Below are 14591 nucleotides of genomic sequence, written 5' to 3'. Positions count from 1 at the left end.
TGAGAGAAATACATGGTTTTGATTATTTGCTAGTGTTTGTCGGCAAGGGCGTGTAATTACAAATGATCACCTAGATGACAGATTATCACGAGATAACTTTGTACTGACTACTTTTAAATATGAATTCTTGCTTGGTATATTTCTTAGCATTTCAAACATTAACTGTGAGAATTTAATGAATAAAAAAAGGTTCCACTTTTATTGTAATAAAGCCTGTTTGTTTTAATTTGTTTTCAGGAGTTCTAACTTACTACCAGCTGAACGCTCAAGGCGACCTTTATTTCAAACAGACATACATTGGCGTAGAAATGTTAACATCGGGTGGTACCCTATGGCTTGGTCACTGGCACATAACAAAGGAACATATAACTGGTGTTCCGCTGCAGCCTTTCTTTGGAGTCATTGATGAAGTTCGTATCTGGTCTTTTTCACTGGATACCTTGCTTATCCGCCAGAGTTTTCGTCTTGTTATTACAGCAAACCTACCGTCACTGAGTGCCCTTTGGTTGTTTGATGAAGGTGTAGGTAGAGTAATCGCAAATTTTATATCCAGCTCCCCAAATATGTACCTTCCAGAAGTCATCAGTCGTCGTCCAACGTGGCAGTTCTCCTACGTCCGTGAAGTGTTTCCATCTATGGTTGTGAGTGCATCTGTGCAGTTTAGTGTTAGCTTTGGACTACTGGCCAAAAAACGATGTTTGGAACTTATTTATCACCACCACCTACAAGCTCAATGTGGAAAGCTTTTGTCTGCTGCTGTTACCCAGTTTTACTTTAAGGCCTGTCTTTTTGATGTCCAGTCCTCCAGTTCCCTGGACACCGCTTATATCGCACTGATAGCGTATGCTGACTACTGCATGACAGTTCTTCATCTATCCTCATGGCCTGCTCAACGCCTTTGTAAACAATTACCTCAAAGTCTTCCTCGAGGATGGATTGGTCCTGATTGTTCAGTGAAGTGTGTGTTTGGAAGCGCAGACAAAAATAATGCTAGTTTATGTGTGTGCCATCGTGGATACTGGGGCAAGGACTGTGCTAACGAGTGCCTCGGAGGCGGAAATAAACCCTGCAACGATCATGGCAACTGTAACGTCAGAACAGGGTCCTGTGAGTGTGATTTGAACTGGGGGGGAAATGGCGACTGCTCTAACTGTACGCCTGGTTGGACAGGATCTGATTGTGCAATAGCTGTGGCAGTAACCCAGTTGCCGACGTGTTCCGCTTTTCTTGGAGGACATTTTACCAACTTCGACGGTGCTCACTTTAACTTTTTTGGAGTAGGTGAATTTTGGTTTGTGCGAAGCATTCACTTCAATGGCCAGTTAAGACAAATTCCATGCTATAATGGAGAATCTCGTTGCATAAATGCGGTAGCGTTTTCGTTTCTATCAGGATGGAAGGTGGTAGTCCACGCACCATACGAAGAAAGCAAGCAACCTGTTGTTTGGTTAAATGGGAGAGAAGCAGTATATAGTTCAACAAGAATTCAAATTTCCAGCGACGTATTCCTAGAGAAGACATCTTCAACTACCTATCTTCTAAGCAGTGTACTAAAGGGTTTTAAATTTCAACTGCGTGTTGTAGGAAGAGGACTCGTAATTGCTGGTCACGTGAACCAATCCTTTTGTAACGGCACCAACGTGCTTTGTGGAAACTGCGACGGCAACAGGGATAACGACTTCAATGTGACGGCTGGGTCTTCTCTTGAAGAAATTTGGAGAGTTTCTATGGAGGAAAGCCTCTTTATCTATCACGATACAGGTTATATGGAAGAACGAGCTGTAACAGGTGCTGAGTACGCTTTAATGTTCAATGGTGTCGGCGTCTGTAGCGATCTCATGCCTGATGTCTTAAACGCTTCCTCCATCACAATGGAACTTCTCTTCAAAATGTATTCTGAACCAAAAGTGGGAGGTGTCCTCTTAACATACAGCAAAGCGATATCACTTACACTGTTTATCGAAGGGACCCTTAAAGTACGGATAGGAATAGAAATTTGGGATACCGGACTTTCTCCACAAGTTGACTCTTGGAACCAAGTTACTCTTGTCTACTATAACACCACTGGAGCAGTTTACATTTACCACATAAACTCCATAGGTGTTGTTCGTTTAGCTACACGAACCATGACTGCAGGAATAATCAACAGAGGAAGCATAATTTCCATTGGACAATGGATACCATCTCTGGAAATCAACACCAAAGAAAGCGATAGTCTGCCAGGTTTTGTTGGAGTGATTGATGAAGTACGCTTCTGGAACCGTGAATTCAGCCTACAAGATGTCACAACAAGCTGGAGGGTGAACGTCCTTTCCAATGCACGGTACCTTGTAATTTTATGGAAGTTCAATGAAGGTCAAAGTGGTGTCATACACGACTTGATAAGCAGAGTTCACTTGTACATTCCATCCATTCGCGAGGCTCCACGATGGGTTTTCAGTTACGCTGACATCAAAGTTCTACCTGTTACCCCTGAGATTACGTTCAGTACGAGCAAGGTAAGAGTTGAAGCAGAGTCTTGGTGCCACACGCACATCCAAAACTCACCTCTGGGCATCGCGTGTGGTGGTCTTGGTGGTGGAACAGTGGCCTTCTACGTCAGAGCATGTTTACGAGTAATTGCCTCGGGTAAACAGGTGTCTCTTGGAATAAGTGTTGTGGTGGCTTTTGCAGACACCTGTGAGATCCAAGCTAACCTTACCATTTGGCCAGCAAGGCAGATGTGTACATATGAAGTATTCAGGAACTCAAGGCTCATGAACTGGATAGGATTAGATTGCAATATCCCTTGCCCCTATGGTTACCAGCCCCTTGGACTGTATGGAAGCTGTCAGTGTGATTCAGGCTTCTGGGGACAGACCTGTAATGGTGTATGCCCCGGTGGACTTGTAAACGTTTGTAGTGGACATGGAAATTGTATAGATAGTAATGGAATATGCAAGTGTAAACGGAGATGGCAAGGAGCACTTGACTGCAGCCAATGCACACCTGGTTTCTTTGGAAAAGACTGTTCGGTAGCCGTTGCACCACCTATAACGGAGCTCCCAGTAACATCAGTTTTCGGGACTGGCTATATTGTGACCTTAGATGGTATCAAGATCAGTGTCAACGTTGCTGGTGAATTCAGAGTGCTCGCTCTGTCTCGCTATGGACTAAGCATCCAGTTTCGACAGGTACGAATCGGAAGTTATGTACGAGTAAGGTGCGTGATAGTGGTGGTACAACAGGATGTGCTAGCTATCCACAGCAGTGTCGGAGTTGCTGGCCAAGTTTTGGTGACGCTGAATGGTCTACCCATAAGTCAAAATAGCTTAGTTTCATTAGGAGTTTCAGGATTTGAGTTTCGACGAACGTCGCTTAACACTTACGTGATGGTTGGTCCAGAAGGCTTCAACTTTGTCATTAATTCCCTTGCCATTCACTTTGATGTATCCATAACCATGAATAAAGATTTGTGCCAGGAAACCTGTGGTCTCCTTGGCAGGTGTCATATTCCAGGATCACGTGTTCCACCATCAAACTGTACCGCTGGAGGAATACTGGATACTCAAGAAGTGTCAAACATAACTCAAGAACTCTTGATTTCCTATGTGAATTCATGGGCTGTTCCACAAAACGAAAGTTCCTTTGGTCCCATACTGAACATTTCTGGTGAACCTCAACTTAGCAGTGTTGCAGGGAGCTGTCTTTACTTCAACGGTACATCAGTGATCAGCGCACCACTGCTCAACACTTTTGTCGGAAATTATATAACAATCCAGTTCTTTGTCAAAGCCAAGAATCCAGATGTTTACATTGGGACCATTATCTCATATGCACTCAATGAAACATTTGCAATAGCTGTAAACAAAACAATACACATTTACTTTGGCACCACCGTCATTGACACTCAACTTGTACTTGAAAGAGAACTTTGGAATCACATATCTTTCGTCTATATGCGGAGTTCAGGTCAAGTGCAGTTCTATCTCGTTAACTCCATCGGCATCATACAATCAAAAGTATTCCTCGTTGGTGTAGGGATATTTGCGGATGGTGGTACCCTAGCCCTGGCCCTTTGGCAGGTGACTAAAGTATCACTCTCTCTGCCTGGCTTTGTGGGCTGGATAGACGAGCTGAGCTTTTGGAATAAGCGATTTGATTCAGTCACCATACTACAAACTTGGAATTCTAACCTGCAATCAGGAACACCGGGAATTGCACTCTTATGGAAGTTTAATGAAGGAAGTGGATTTATTTGTCGGGCTACTGTAGGATCTCTTAATTTTGGCCTTCCTAGCCCTCCCTGGAAGAGCCCACTTTGGTACCCCTCAGATGCTATTAAAGAAGCCAATGTTTTCATCACGTCTGATCTCTCTGAAAAAGAACCAGACAAGTCGACGCAAGATCTATGTTCAGATGTTTTTCTGAAGGGTCCGCTTCTGAATGAGTGTGCTAATGTGACTGGAGGGTCCAAATTTTACTACGAAGCTTGCTTATCCGAAGTGTCTACTTCAGGAACACCTGAATCAGCTCTTATGATAGCAACTAACTTTGCAAAAGAATGCCAGGCAGCCTTGAACTTGTCGAGTTTGCCAGGAAAAGGACTTTGTAATGTCATACCGGGTGGACGCTATAATGACTGGGTTGGGGTAAACTGTACCACAAAGTGCGAGGTTGGATGGTTCACTGATGGCGATTGCAAATGTGACAATGGATACTGGGGAATAAATTGTTCAAGAGAGTGCCCTGGAGGAGCAGCAAACCCCTGTTATGGAAATGGGAAGTGCGATATTAGGAGCGGTAAATGTAACTGTCACCCAAATTGGGATGAAAGTGAAAATTGTTTTAAATGCGCTCCTGGCTGGATCGGAAAATCATGTTCAGTGGCAGTGTCAACAACAGAATCATCCGTGACTGGTCAGACGTCTAAAGTATGTATAATATTAGAGAGAGGCTATGTTACCGGATTTGATGGCTCACTCTTTACATTCACAACATTAGGAGAGTTCATAATGATCAATTCTTCCATTCTTCAAGTGCAAGTTCGACAAGTACCATGCGAGAAGAGCTCCGTCTGTTTAAATGCCATTGGTGTGAGGTTCAATGACTTAACGATTAGCGTCCACGCGGCCTACGAGAGTGATTCATTTCCAGTGGTGTATGTAAACGAAGAACTTACAAAAGTAGGCCGAGAGCCCTCTAAAGATATGCTCAAAAATAATATTAGCATTCAACAAATTTCCAGGTCTGCCTACAGGATTGTTGTCTCCCACTATTTGTCTATACAAACAGTATTCTCAGATCGTTACATGAATGTGGAGTCAACAGTGACGTCTAATTTTTGTCAGCTTGTCGATGGTTTATGTGGCTCCTGTGCTAAACTACGTGTCGGTCAAAATGCAACTCAGGGAAGTGGTGGTTCTGTCACTTCGATAAATAGACCAACGACTGTTTTGGAGGAGCTTGGTAAACCAAATGCCACAAGTGATAACGTTAATGAATTTATAACAAAAGTGTTTCCAGTTCAAGATCCCATTATAGTCATCGATGCAGAAATGCACAAAGAAACGCGGGTTGTTTACGGAGGTTTGTACAGTCTGTACTACCGTTTTACTGCTGTGGTCACTCAAACAGTTGTCAAACTCTTTGTGAGTCAAACGTTGACCTTCCAGCTCTTAGTTAAATCATGCAATCCCCAAATATGTGGAGGAACAGTAATCTCCTACACATCGAATGTCACGTTTTACATCAGCAACCATGTAACAGTGAGGGTGGTTATTGGATTAGACGTCTTTGACACTGGTATCGCAACCGAAGCAGATGTGTGGAATCAAATTACCGTAGTATTTGTCCGTGAGAAACTTCAACTCTTTGTGTTCGTCACATTTTCATCTGGACTTGTGCAAGTACGAAAGTTTAGTTTTACTATCGACCCTTTTATAAGTGCAGGAACATTTGCTATAGGTATGTGGCAACCGGCCTCAGGATCAATAAGTGTTCAGCCAACCAATGTCTTCCTTGGTCAAATAGATGAGGTGAGCGTGTGGGAGAGACCCTTCGATTATGCATTGGTTGAACAAAGCTGGCTATCAAATATTCAACTGGGTGCCCCATCGCTCACAAATTTGTGGAAATTCAACGAGGGCAAGAATTCCATTGTTAAAGACCTAGTGGCTGATGCTGCTCTACTCTTCCCGAGGTATCCATTAGGTAAACCAGAATGGGTTTTCTCCGATGCTCCCATCACATCCGTTGTCACAGTGAACCCAAATGAAGATAATGCCACTCTACATACAATCGCCATCAAGGTTTGTTTCGAGTTCATATATGAGGGACCAATCCATTCAGCTTGTAATGCCTTAGGCAATGTCACTCTAGAATTTTACCTCCGTGCTTGTGTTCAAGCAGTAGTGGACACCGGATTGACTGTTGAATCCATTGATGTCGTAATAACAATCGCAGATTATTGCCAACAAATATTTGGTTTGCCTTATTGGCCAGCTCAGTCTTTGTGTAACAAGTTTCCTGGAAAGCGTTTTCCCAACTGGATGGGAAAGAACTGTACCATCCCTTGCATTTTTGGTCAAGCTGCAAACGAAAGTGAATTCTGTGTATGTGATCCTGGATTTTATGGCACGAACTGCTCAGGCATCTGCCCAGGAGGAAAAGGGAATGCATGTAACAATCATGGAGTCTGCGATGTCGTGACTGGCAAGTGTTCTTGTGAGCTTAATTGGCAAGGTAATGAAAACTGTTCCACTTGTGCTCGAGGTTGGGCTGGAACAGACTGCTCAATCGCAGTCACTCAGTGGCCATCCGGCAGTGTCATAATAGGCATTGGTGCAGTATCGCTTGGCGGGCAATTTACGTCACTCAGTGGTATCAGCTACAGCTTGCAAGTGACCGGGGAGTACTATCTTATTTACTCCATACATCTCTCTGTAAATGTGCAAATTCGCCTAGTGTCTTGCACTCAACAAGAGTCGTGTATCAATTCTATTGCACTGCAAATTGCCTCTTATAAAGTAGTTTTGCATGGACCGTACAGCTCTGGGGGAAGCCTCATCGTCTGGTTAAACGGGAAAGTCATCGATATAGATTTGCATCCAATCACTCTCGACATCTACGGTTTTACTGTCAGCAAAATCACAGCTCACCTGTGGAAAGTGAAATATGCTGGTTTGTACCTAAAAATACGCGTGACTGGGCGCTTTCTAAGCGTTAGTGTTGAGGTATCGGGTTTGGTTTGCAAGTCATCCATCGGACTACTAGGCTCCTGTAACCAGGGACTCCTACAATCGCTTTTGTCGTATTATCCGACTAAAAATTGTTCTGAAGAAGGCTTTACGTTCAACGCAAGCGGGAACCATTCAAATGTGTTTAGGCAAGGAAGTGATTTTGTAAGTGAAAAGAACGCTTCTGATACCACGGCAAAGACTCAAGATATCATTAGCACTCTTATAACTACTAAGCTAAAGGTGAAGAAATGCCATAGTTTGTTCGAGTACAAGTATAAGGAGATCGTAGAATATCGAGAGGCGAATGCAGGATATGCACTTTACTTCGACCACACTACTGTTGTGACAGATGTAATCTACAAGGCATTTTCCTTCACAGACATTACAGTTAAGATCATGTTTAAAACGGTGCGTTACGGGGTGATAATATCCTATACCATGAGGAAGACATTTTTCGTAACAAACACGGGTGGAAAGTTCACCATCTTCTACGGAGAGAATGTTTACCATACAAACATAGTTGCAGAGCGTAACAAATGGAACCAGGTCAGTCTGGTGTTCAGAAAATCCACTACAGTCTTGCAATTTTACTACTTTTCTTCTGGAGGCCAGTTACATCGCCTCGACATAAACGTAGGATTTGATATCTTTACACCAGGAGGAACAATTGCTTTGGCTGGTTGGATGCCATCTCTCGACGGATCTGGAATTCAACCAACTGATTTCTTTGCTGGATTCATAGATGAAGTTCGCATATGGACACGCTATTTCCATCCTGCGTTCATACTGCAAACTTGGAACAGATCGGTAAACGTAAATGCCCAAGACCTCGCGCACGCATGGAAATTTAACGAAGGAGAAGGAATTGCAGCTGTTGATAAAGTAACTGGTATGAAGCTAGTCCTTCCTTTTAAGCCTTGGAGAAAACCCGAATGGAGATATTCTGATGTAGAATTACAGCTGCCCTTCTACGATAGACCACTAGATTTCAGTTTTACGAACAAAACTCTGCAAGTAGCAGCAGAACTTTTCTGCAATAGAACAATACTAATGGGCACATTACATTCGCATTGTAAATCCTTGGGACCTGGCGTTTCTACATTCTACTTCAGGTCCTGCCTCCAAAGAATCGCAACTTCTGAGTCCTTGTACATGTCTATGGAAGTGATTATAGCGTATGCCGATTATTGTCAAGCATTCAACAACTTAACAGTCTGGCCAGCGAAACATCTTTGTAATGAATTTCCTGGAAGAGAATTTCCCATTTGGTTCGGAGAGCGATGCGAAAGAAAGTGTATCTTCGGTAAGAAGCTGGCCTCTGAGATATGCGTATGCTACCACGGCTACTGGGGACTGGAATGCTCAAACACCTGCCCTGGCGGAGCTGCGAACCCATGTAACAACAACGGAATGTGTAATGTCATCACGGGAGAGTGTGAATGTAATGTTAATTATAATGGAACGCAGGACTGTGGCAAATGTTCTCCAGGGTGGCATGGCTTTGATTGTTCCTTGGCTCTTGTATCACTCAACTTGAACCGTCATATCTCCATCGGCATGTCATCGACTGGCGGCCATTATGTCTCGTTTGATGGCTACAGCTTTACTCTTGTCTCCCTGGGTCAATTTTATCTGATGAATCTACCTGACCTGTCATTCCAGATTCAAGTTCGCCATGTCCCCTGCAGACAACAGACGGTTTGTGTGAATGCCATTGGAATACGGATTACGTCGACTGTTGTTTCTTTTCACGCTCCTTACACTACCGGTGGAGCTCCAGTAATCTGGGTCAATGGAAAGCTTCTACTTCTTTCAGGATTGATTTCCACACTAGGATCACCACATCTTGGCATCCTACTGAAGTACAATGGGCGCAACTACTATCAAATTATTTGGAAAGACAATTTTGCCATGGCCATTCGAATTCATGGTCGATACTTGAGTTTTAAAGTCGACGTCACGTCTGCTTATTGCTATAACTCTACAGGCTTACTTGGATCCTGCGATAACGAGCCCGACAACGATCTCAAATTTAGCTCCAATGGAAGTATCATACCAGCAAATGTCACTCAGCCCGTCTTAAATACAGAAATTGGAAGTCATGCCATTGTGTATGACAAAGACAGTTTGATCGTTCTTAAATATGAGCATTACCACGAAACACGACTACCAACTGGAGGTATGTATGCCCTTCTGTTTAATAAGACAGGGGCCTCATCGAAACCACTGATAAAAACGTTCAACCTCAATGTAGATATAACGCTTGAAATTCTACTGAAGCCGTACCAATTCAGTGGAACAATCTTCTCTTATGCAGTCTTACAAACGTTTGCAGTTTTGATTGAAAGTTCACTTAGAATTCACTTTGGAAAAGCGATCATTGATACGGGCGTGAATGTGACTATCAACCAGTGGAGCCACGTATCACTTGTTTGGTACCACAAGTCTCGAGTGCTAGAGTTTTATCACTTCAACTTTAAGGGGAAAGTGCAACGACGATCCTACGTGCTCCCGTCAAATCCATTTCTACCAGGCGGTATTCTTTCCCTCGGACAATGGGAGCTGTCTCCTGGAGACAGCGAAACTCATACGGTCGCATCTTTTGTTGGCACCATTGACGAGATCCGTGTATGGAAGCGAGCCTTTAATCCTGCATTTATACTTCAGAACTGGCGAATGAATGTTGTCCCCACTCATCCTGACCTCACTGGGCTTTGGAAAATGAACGAAGGTGAAAGTGACGTCATAATGAACCTTGTGATCGACGAACACATCTATCTACCGAGATCACCATGGCAACAGCCACACTGGGTATTTTCTGATGCTGACATCAACACGAACTTAACATCATCCGATAAACCGTTCGAAATGCACTTTCTCAATAAGACGTTAGAGGAGATGGCAAAGGCCTTCTGTTTCGAGCTGTTCTACAAGAGTACACTTCATGATCAGTGCCACGGCCAGTTAAAATCTGAGCTGGAATTTCATTACCTTGTTTGCTTGATAGACATTGCAACAACCGACGACATCAGTGCAGCCCTGACAGTTATAGTTACCTTCGCTGATCACTGTCAAGCTGTCTTGAACTATAGTACCTGGCCAGCTCAGCCACTATGCAATAAGTTCCCTGGATCCCACTTCCCCCTATGGATTGGAGACAGGTGCGACATAAAATGCGTCTTTGGTGCTGCGGATCCTGATGATCGTAACCTATGCATCTGTATGGAAGGCTACTGGGGAAGCGATTGTTCACAGATATGTCCAGGTGGACTGCTAAATATTTGTGGAGGACACGGTTGGTGTGATAGTTCAACTGGACAATGTCAGTGCCAAGTGAACTGGAGAGGAAACGAAAATTGTAGTAGCTGTAGTCCAGGATGGAATGGAACTGATTGTCAATTTGCCGTGGAGCTTGTCACTAGTATAACATCACAAACCGTCTTAGTTGCAGCTATCGGAGGAAATGGCTACTTTACAACATTTTTTGGCGTCAGTTTTACCTACAGAGTGGTAGGTGAGTTCTATGTACTGCGGTCTGCTTCCCAAAATTTCGTCATCCAGCTTCGACAAGCACCATGTCTAATCGATGGCAGTTACATCCCGCTTTGCACAACTGGTTTCTCGTTTAGTCTGAATAATAATGTCATTGCCATCCGCGCGCCAGTTGCTACGTTTTCAAGAACTGTTCCAATCTTTCCTCTCATTTGGTTGAATGGAAATTTGGTACAAGTTGACCACAGGACGCAACTATCGGTGGACTTTGTCATGTTGCGTATCTCCACGGTTGCATTTGAGATCTACGGTCCAAACGGTGTGAAATTTGGTATAACTGTGGGACATAGTCTTTCTGTAACTATTCACCTGCCAGCCATATACTGTCGAAACTCCACAGGCCTTCTTGGCGCATGTACAGGCGTCTCCTTTAACAACTCGAACAGTCTTGAATCGTACATCACCTCTCTGAAGCATAATTCAGTAGTTGACAAGTCACAAACATTGTTTATTTACAAGTACCTGCATTACTCTGAATACCGAAGTCCATCTGGCGCAGGATTTAATCTATTTTTCAGGGATCACTCGGTGCGCTCAGGCCCCCTACAATTACCTCCTGTTGATGTGCTAACAATTGAACTGCTTATAAAAACCCACCAAACAGGAGGAATCATCTTCTCGTATTTAAGCCAAAACATCTTTGCTGTCATCGACAATACAACACTAGAAATTATCTACAATGGCTCTGTTTTTGACACTGGGCTTAAACTGGAGATCAAACAGTGGAATCAACTCACAATTGTCTTAAAACAACTCGTTGGGACTCTCTACTTCTACCACGTCAGCTCCTCTGGGGTAGTTAAAGTCCGCGTATTTAAGTTGGATGGAAACGTTTTCTCAAACGGCGGTGTCTTGGCACTGGGACAGTGGCAGCCATCACCCAGCTCGGACAGCATGCTTCCTCAGTCAAGTTTTGTTGGTGAGATCGACGAGTTTCGTATCTGGAAGCGACGGACGAACTCAGACCTCGTGAAAAGTAATTGGAGATTGAATGTACAGGCTGGCATTTACCCTGATCTGCTTCACCTTTGGAAGTTCAACCAGGCTAACGGAAGGGTAATTCCTGACATACTTGGAAAAAATGATCTCTTCCTGACAAAGTTTCATGAGCCACAGTGGACGTTCTCAGATGCTGATATTCCTCGCTTGAACCCGGAAGAAACAACTTTTGTCAACTTAAGCTTGCAGCGAGATGCAGAATCCTTCTGTTTTAGCCTCATTCTCAGTGGACCGCTGTATGCTAATTGCGAAGATCTCAGTATTCAAGTAGCACAGTTCTACTACAAAGTGTGCCTGCACGACATTTCGCTGTCGTCAAAGTTACGTTCGGCCGTTTATGCCGTGGTCACATTCGCCGACTACTGCCAGAACACTCTCAACCTAAGCGAGTGGCCAGGGAAAGAACTTTGTCATCACTTTGTCGACCAAAGATTTCCCTACTGGATTGGCTCACGCTGTAATACGCGATGCGTATTTGGGTATCCAAGGCCAGATATAAACTCAACGGATGGCGTTTCTTGCAAGTGCGAACAAAACTACTGGGGAGTGGACTGTGCAAATCTATGTCCGGGTGGGCTAAGGGAAACTTGTAACGGACACGGTGTTTGTAGTGTAACTAATGGTACCTGCGAGTGCGAACCACACTGGAAAGGGAATATATCGGCTGAATATAACGCTCCAATCGATGAAAACAATTCCGTCTCGCCAATACCATGTAGCAGGTGCACACCCGGTTGGACAGGAGCTGACTGTGCGATTGCAGAGGACTCCTCCATACTGGACAACTCCTCTATCCCTAGAATAGCTATAAACTTTGGTGATCCTCATTTTACGAGTGTGACAGGGGTAAACTTTCACTTCGAAGCTCCCGGTGCGTACCATCTTTTCAACTCATCAATTGTAGATGCACAGGTGCTGATAGTTCCATGTAACAACAGAGTGTCCTGTCGACGAATCAGTGAGGTTTCCCTCCGCACCTCGAAAACAGAGCTGTCGGTTCGTTACAACGATTTTGAGACAGTGGTAAGCAGTTTATTTGATAAAACAAGCAACACCTCCAAGGAGCTTTCCAAGTCTGATGAATGGGTCGAGGATGCAGATATCCGATACCGTTGGCTAACAGTTAACATCCTGGAAGTTCGCATCCAAGATGAAATTCAGTTTAACATTCTATCTTATTACGGTACCATTGGAACGGCTATTGAAGTTTTAAAACAGAGAGATCAGACAGATGGCATCTGTGGCGAGAAGGAGAGCAGTTGGATACGACAACAAGGGAACCAGAGCCTTACATCGGAAAACCAAATAGCTGATACTTCTAACAATGACACAACAGATCAGCAAGGCCTTACTCAAGCAACGATCCAAAAAAGACTCATTACACGGTTCAGAATCATGGAGAAGGACAATTCCTTGACGACAAAATATGCCTCGCGCAGTTATTCTGGGGCTGGCTACATGTTGGAGTTCTCGTCTGGTAACACTGCTGTTATGTACGCAAGCAACACAAGTTTGCCAGTTCTCGATGAGTTTACTATTGAAATTTGGGTCTGTTTGACGAATGCAGGCGAAAGCGTTGCTCGATTCTGTTCCTCAGATCAGAGAAACAACACTGAACCCGTCACTGGCAGTCACGCTGTTTTCTCTGTTGTCACCGCTATTGGGGACTTTGCAATAGTTTGCAACGACGGACTGCAAGTGAAATGGGACAAGGAGAAATTTATAACGGATATTAATCTTTACGAAGGAGTTTGGACTCATTTAGCTGTAACGTGGAGGACGATCGATGGTCGAATGCAAGCGTTCGTCTATTCCAACGGAAAGCATCGTCAAACAACAACATATGGGATAAAAAATGGAAAGCAATTCTCTTTCAATGGTCTGTTTATTCTAGGATGTTACATGCGAGGCTATATGGTAGACAGTGAATACGACATGCTTGGAGCGTTGGACGAGTTAAAGGTGTGGCAATATGCGAAGACGATGGAACAAATCAGGGCGTCCATGAGCGTCAAGTTCGAGGACTACCGCGAAGGACTGGTGTTAAACGTACCTTTTGACGAAGGAATGGGGCGAACGACGGTGGGGCACCTTTATAGTCCGATTTCTGTTGAAGTAGCGCTCTCTCTTTTCGAGGCCCAAGTCGTAAATGTGACCAATATTCATCTGTTTATTCATTCTGGAGACTACCCCGGATGGGCTCCGTCAGGGGTGCACTTGAGTCCCTTAGCGAACTACAGTCTAGCGTTCCTTAACAAAACTCTGGAAGGAAAGGCCTTAGAGAAGTGTTACGAGTCGTTTTATGAAGGAAAGCTACAGGAACATTGCAGTCCTAAACTGGTATCACAAGCCCTGTTTTACTATGAGTCTTGCCTCGCGGACATTGCCGATTCAGGCAGTCTTGCACACAGCAAGCTTTCTGTAAGTCTCTTCGGCTTTTACTGCCAAAAAGTCCTTGGAATTAAAGAGTGCTTGTTGCACGGAACCTACGACGCTTTCCTACGCTGTCCAGGCGACGACGAAAAACAAACCAAATTCACTCCACTAGAGATAATTGTTATGACTGTATCTTCACTACTCTTCCTTTTATTTCTGCTTATCATACTTATCCTGGTGTGTCGACGAAGAAAGCGCAGAAAGTCCGAAGTGGAGCAGATTTACCTCCATGAAGCTGGAGGTGAAAGATCGCATAAGTACGTCGCTGAAGATGAGGGTGACCACCCTCAAGCATATTCCATGAGGCAGATGTTGGACGAGTACGACTTTGAACCGGACATGGATGATAGCCCACATGATACACCAAGCGTTGTGCGAAAACCG

At 44.1% G+C, this 14591-nt stretch overlaps 1 protein-coding gene across 1 annotated transcript in view; it reads left to right on the top strand.

The window, feature by feature from the left end:
* LOC113680433 (uncharacterized) overlaps positions 1-14591 on the top strand; it is a 105731-nt gene that overhangs the window by 90061 nt on the left and 1079 nt on the right. The window contains exon 65 of the mRNA XM_089184248.1: positions 238-14591. This exon is cut by the window's right edge and continues 1079 nt beyond it. Coding sequence (XP_089040374.1) covers positions 238-14591 — 14354 coding nt within the window. The remainder of the gene's footprint in view (positions 1-237) is intronic.

This window comes from Pocillopora damicornis, chromosome 10 (assembly GCF_964200805.1).
Source record: "Pocillopora damicornis chromosome 10, jaPocDami1.2, whole genome shotgun sequence".
Lineage (NCBI taxonomy): Eukaryota > Metazoa > Cnidaria > Anthozoa > Scleractinia > Pocilloporidae > Pocillopora > Pocillopora damicornis.
The sequence above is the reverse complement of the archived record's forward strand: the minus strand, read 5'-3'. Positions and strand labels throughout refer to the sequence as shown.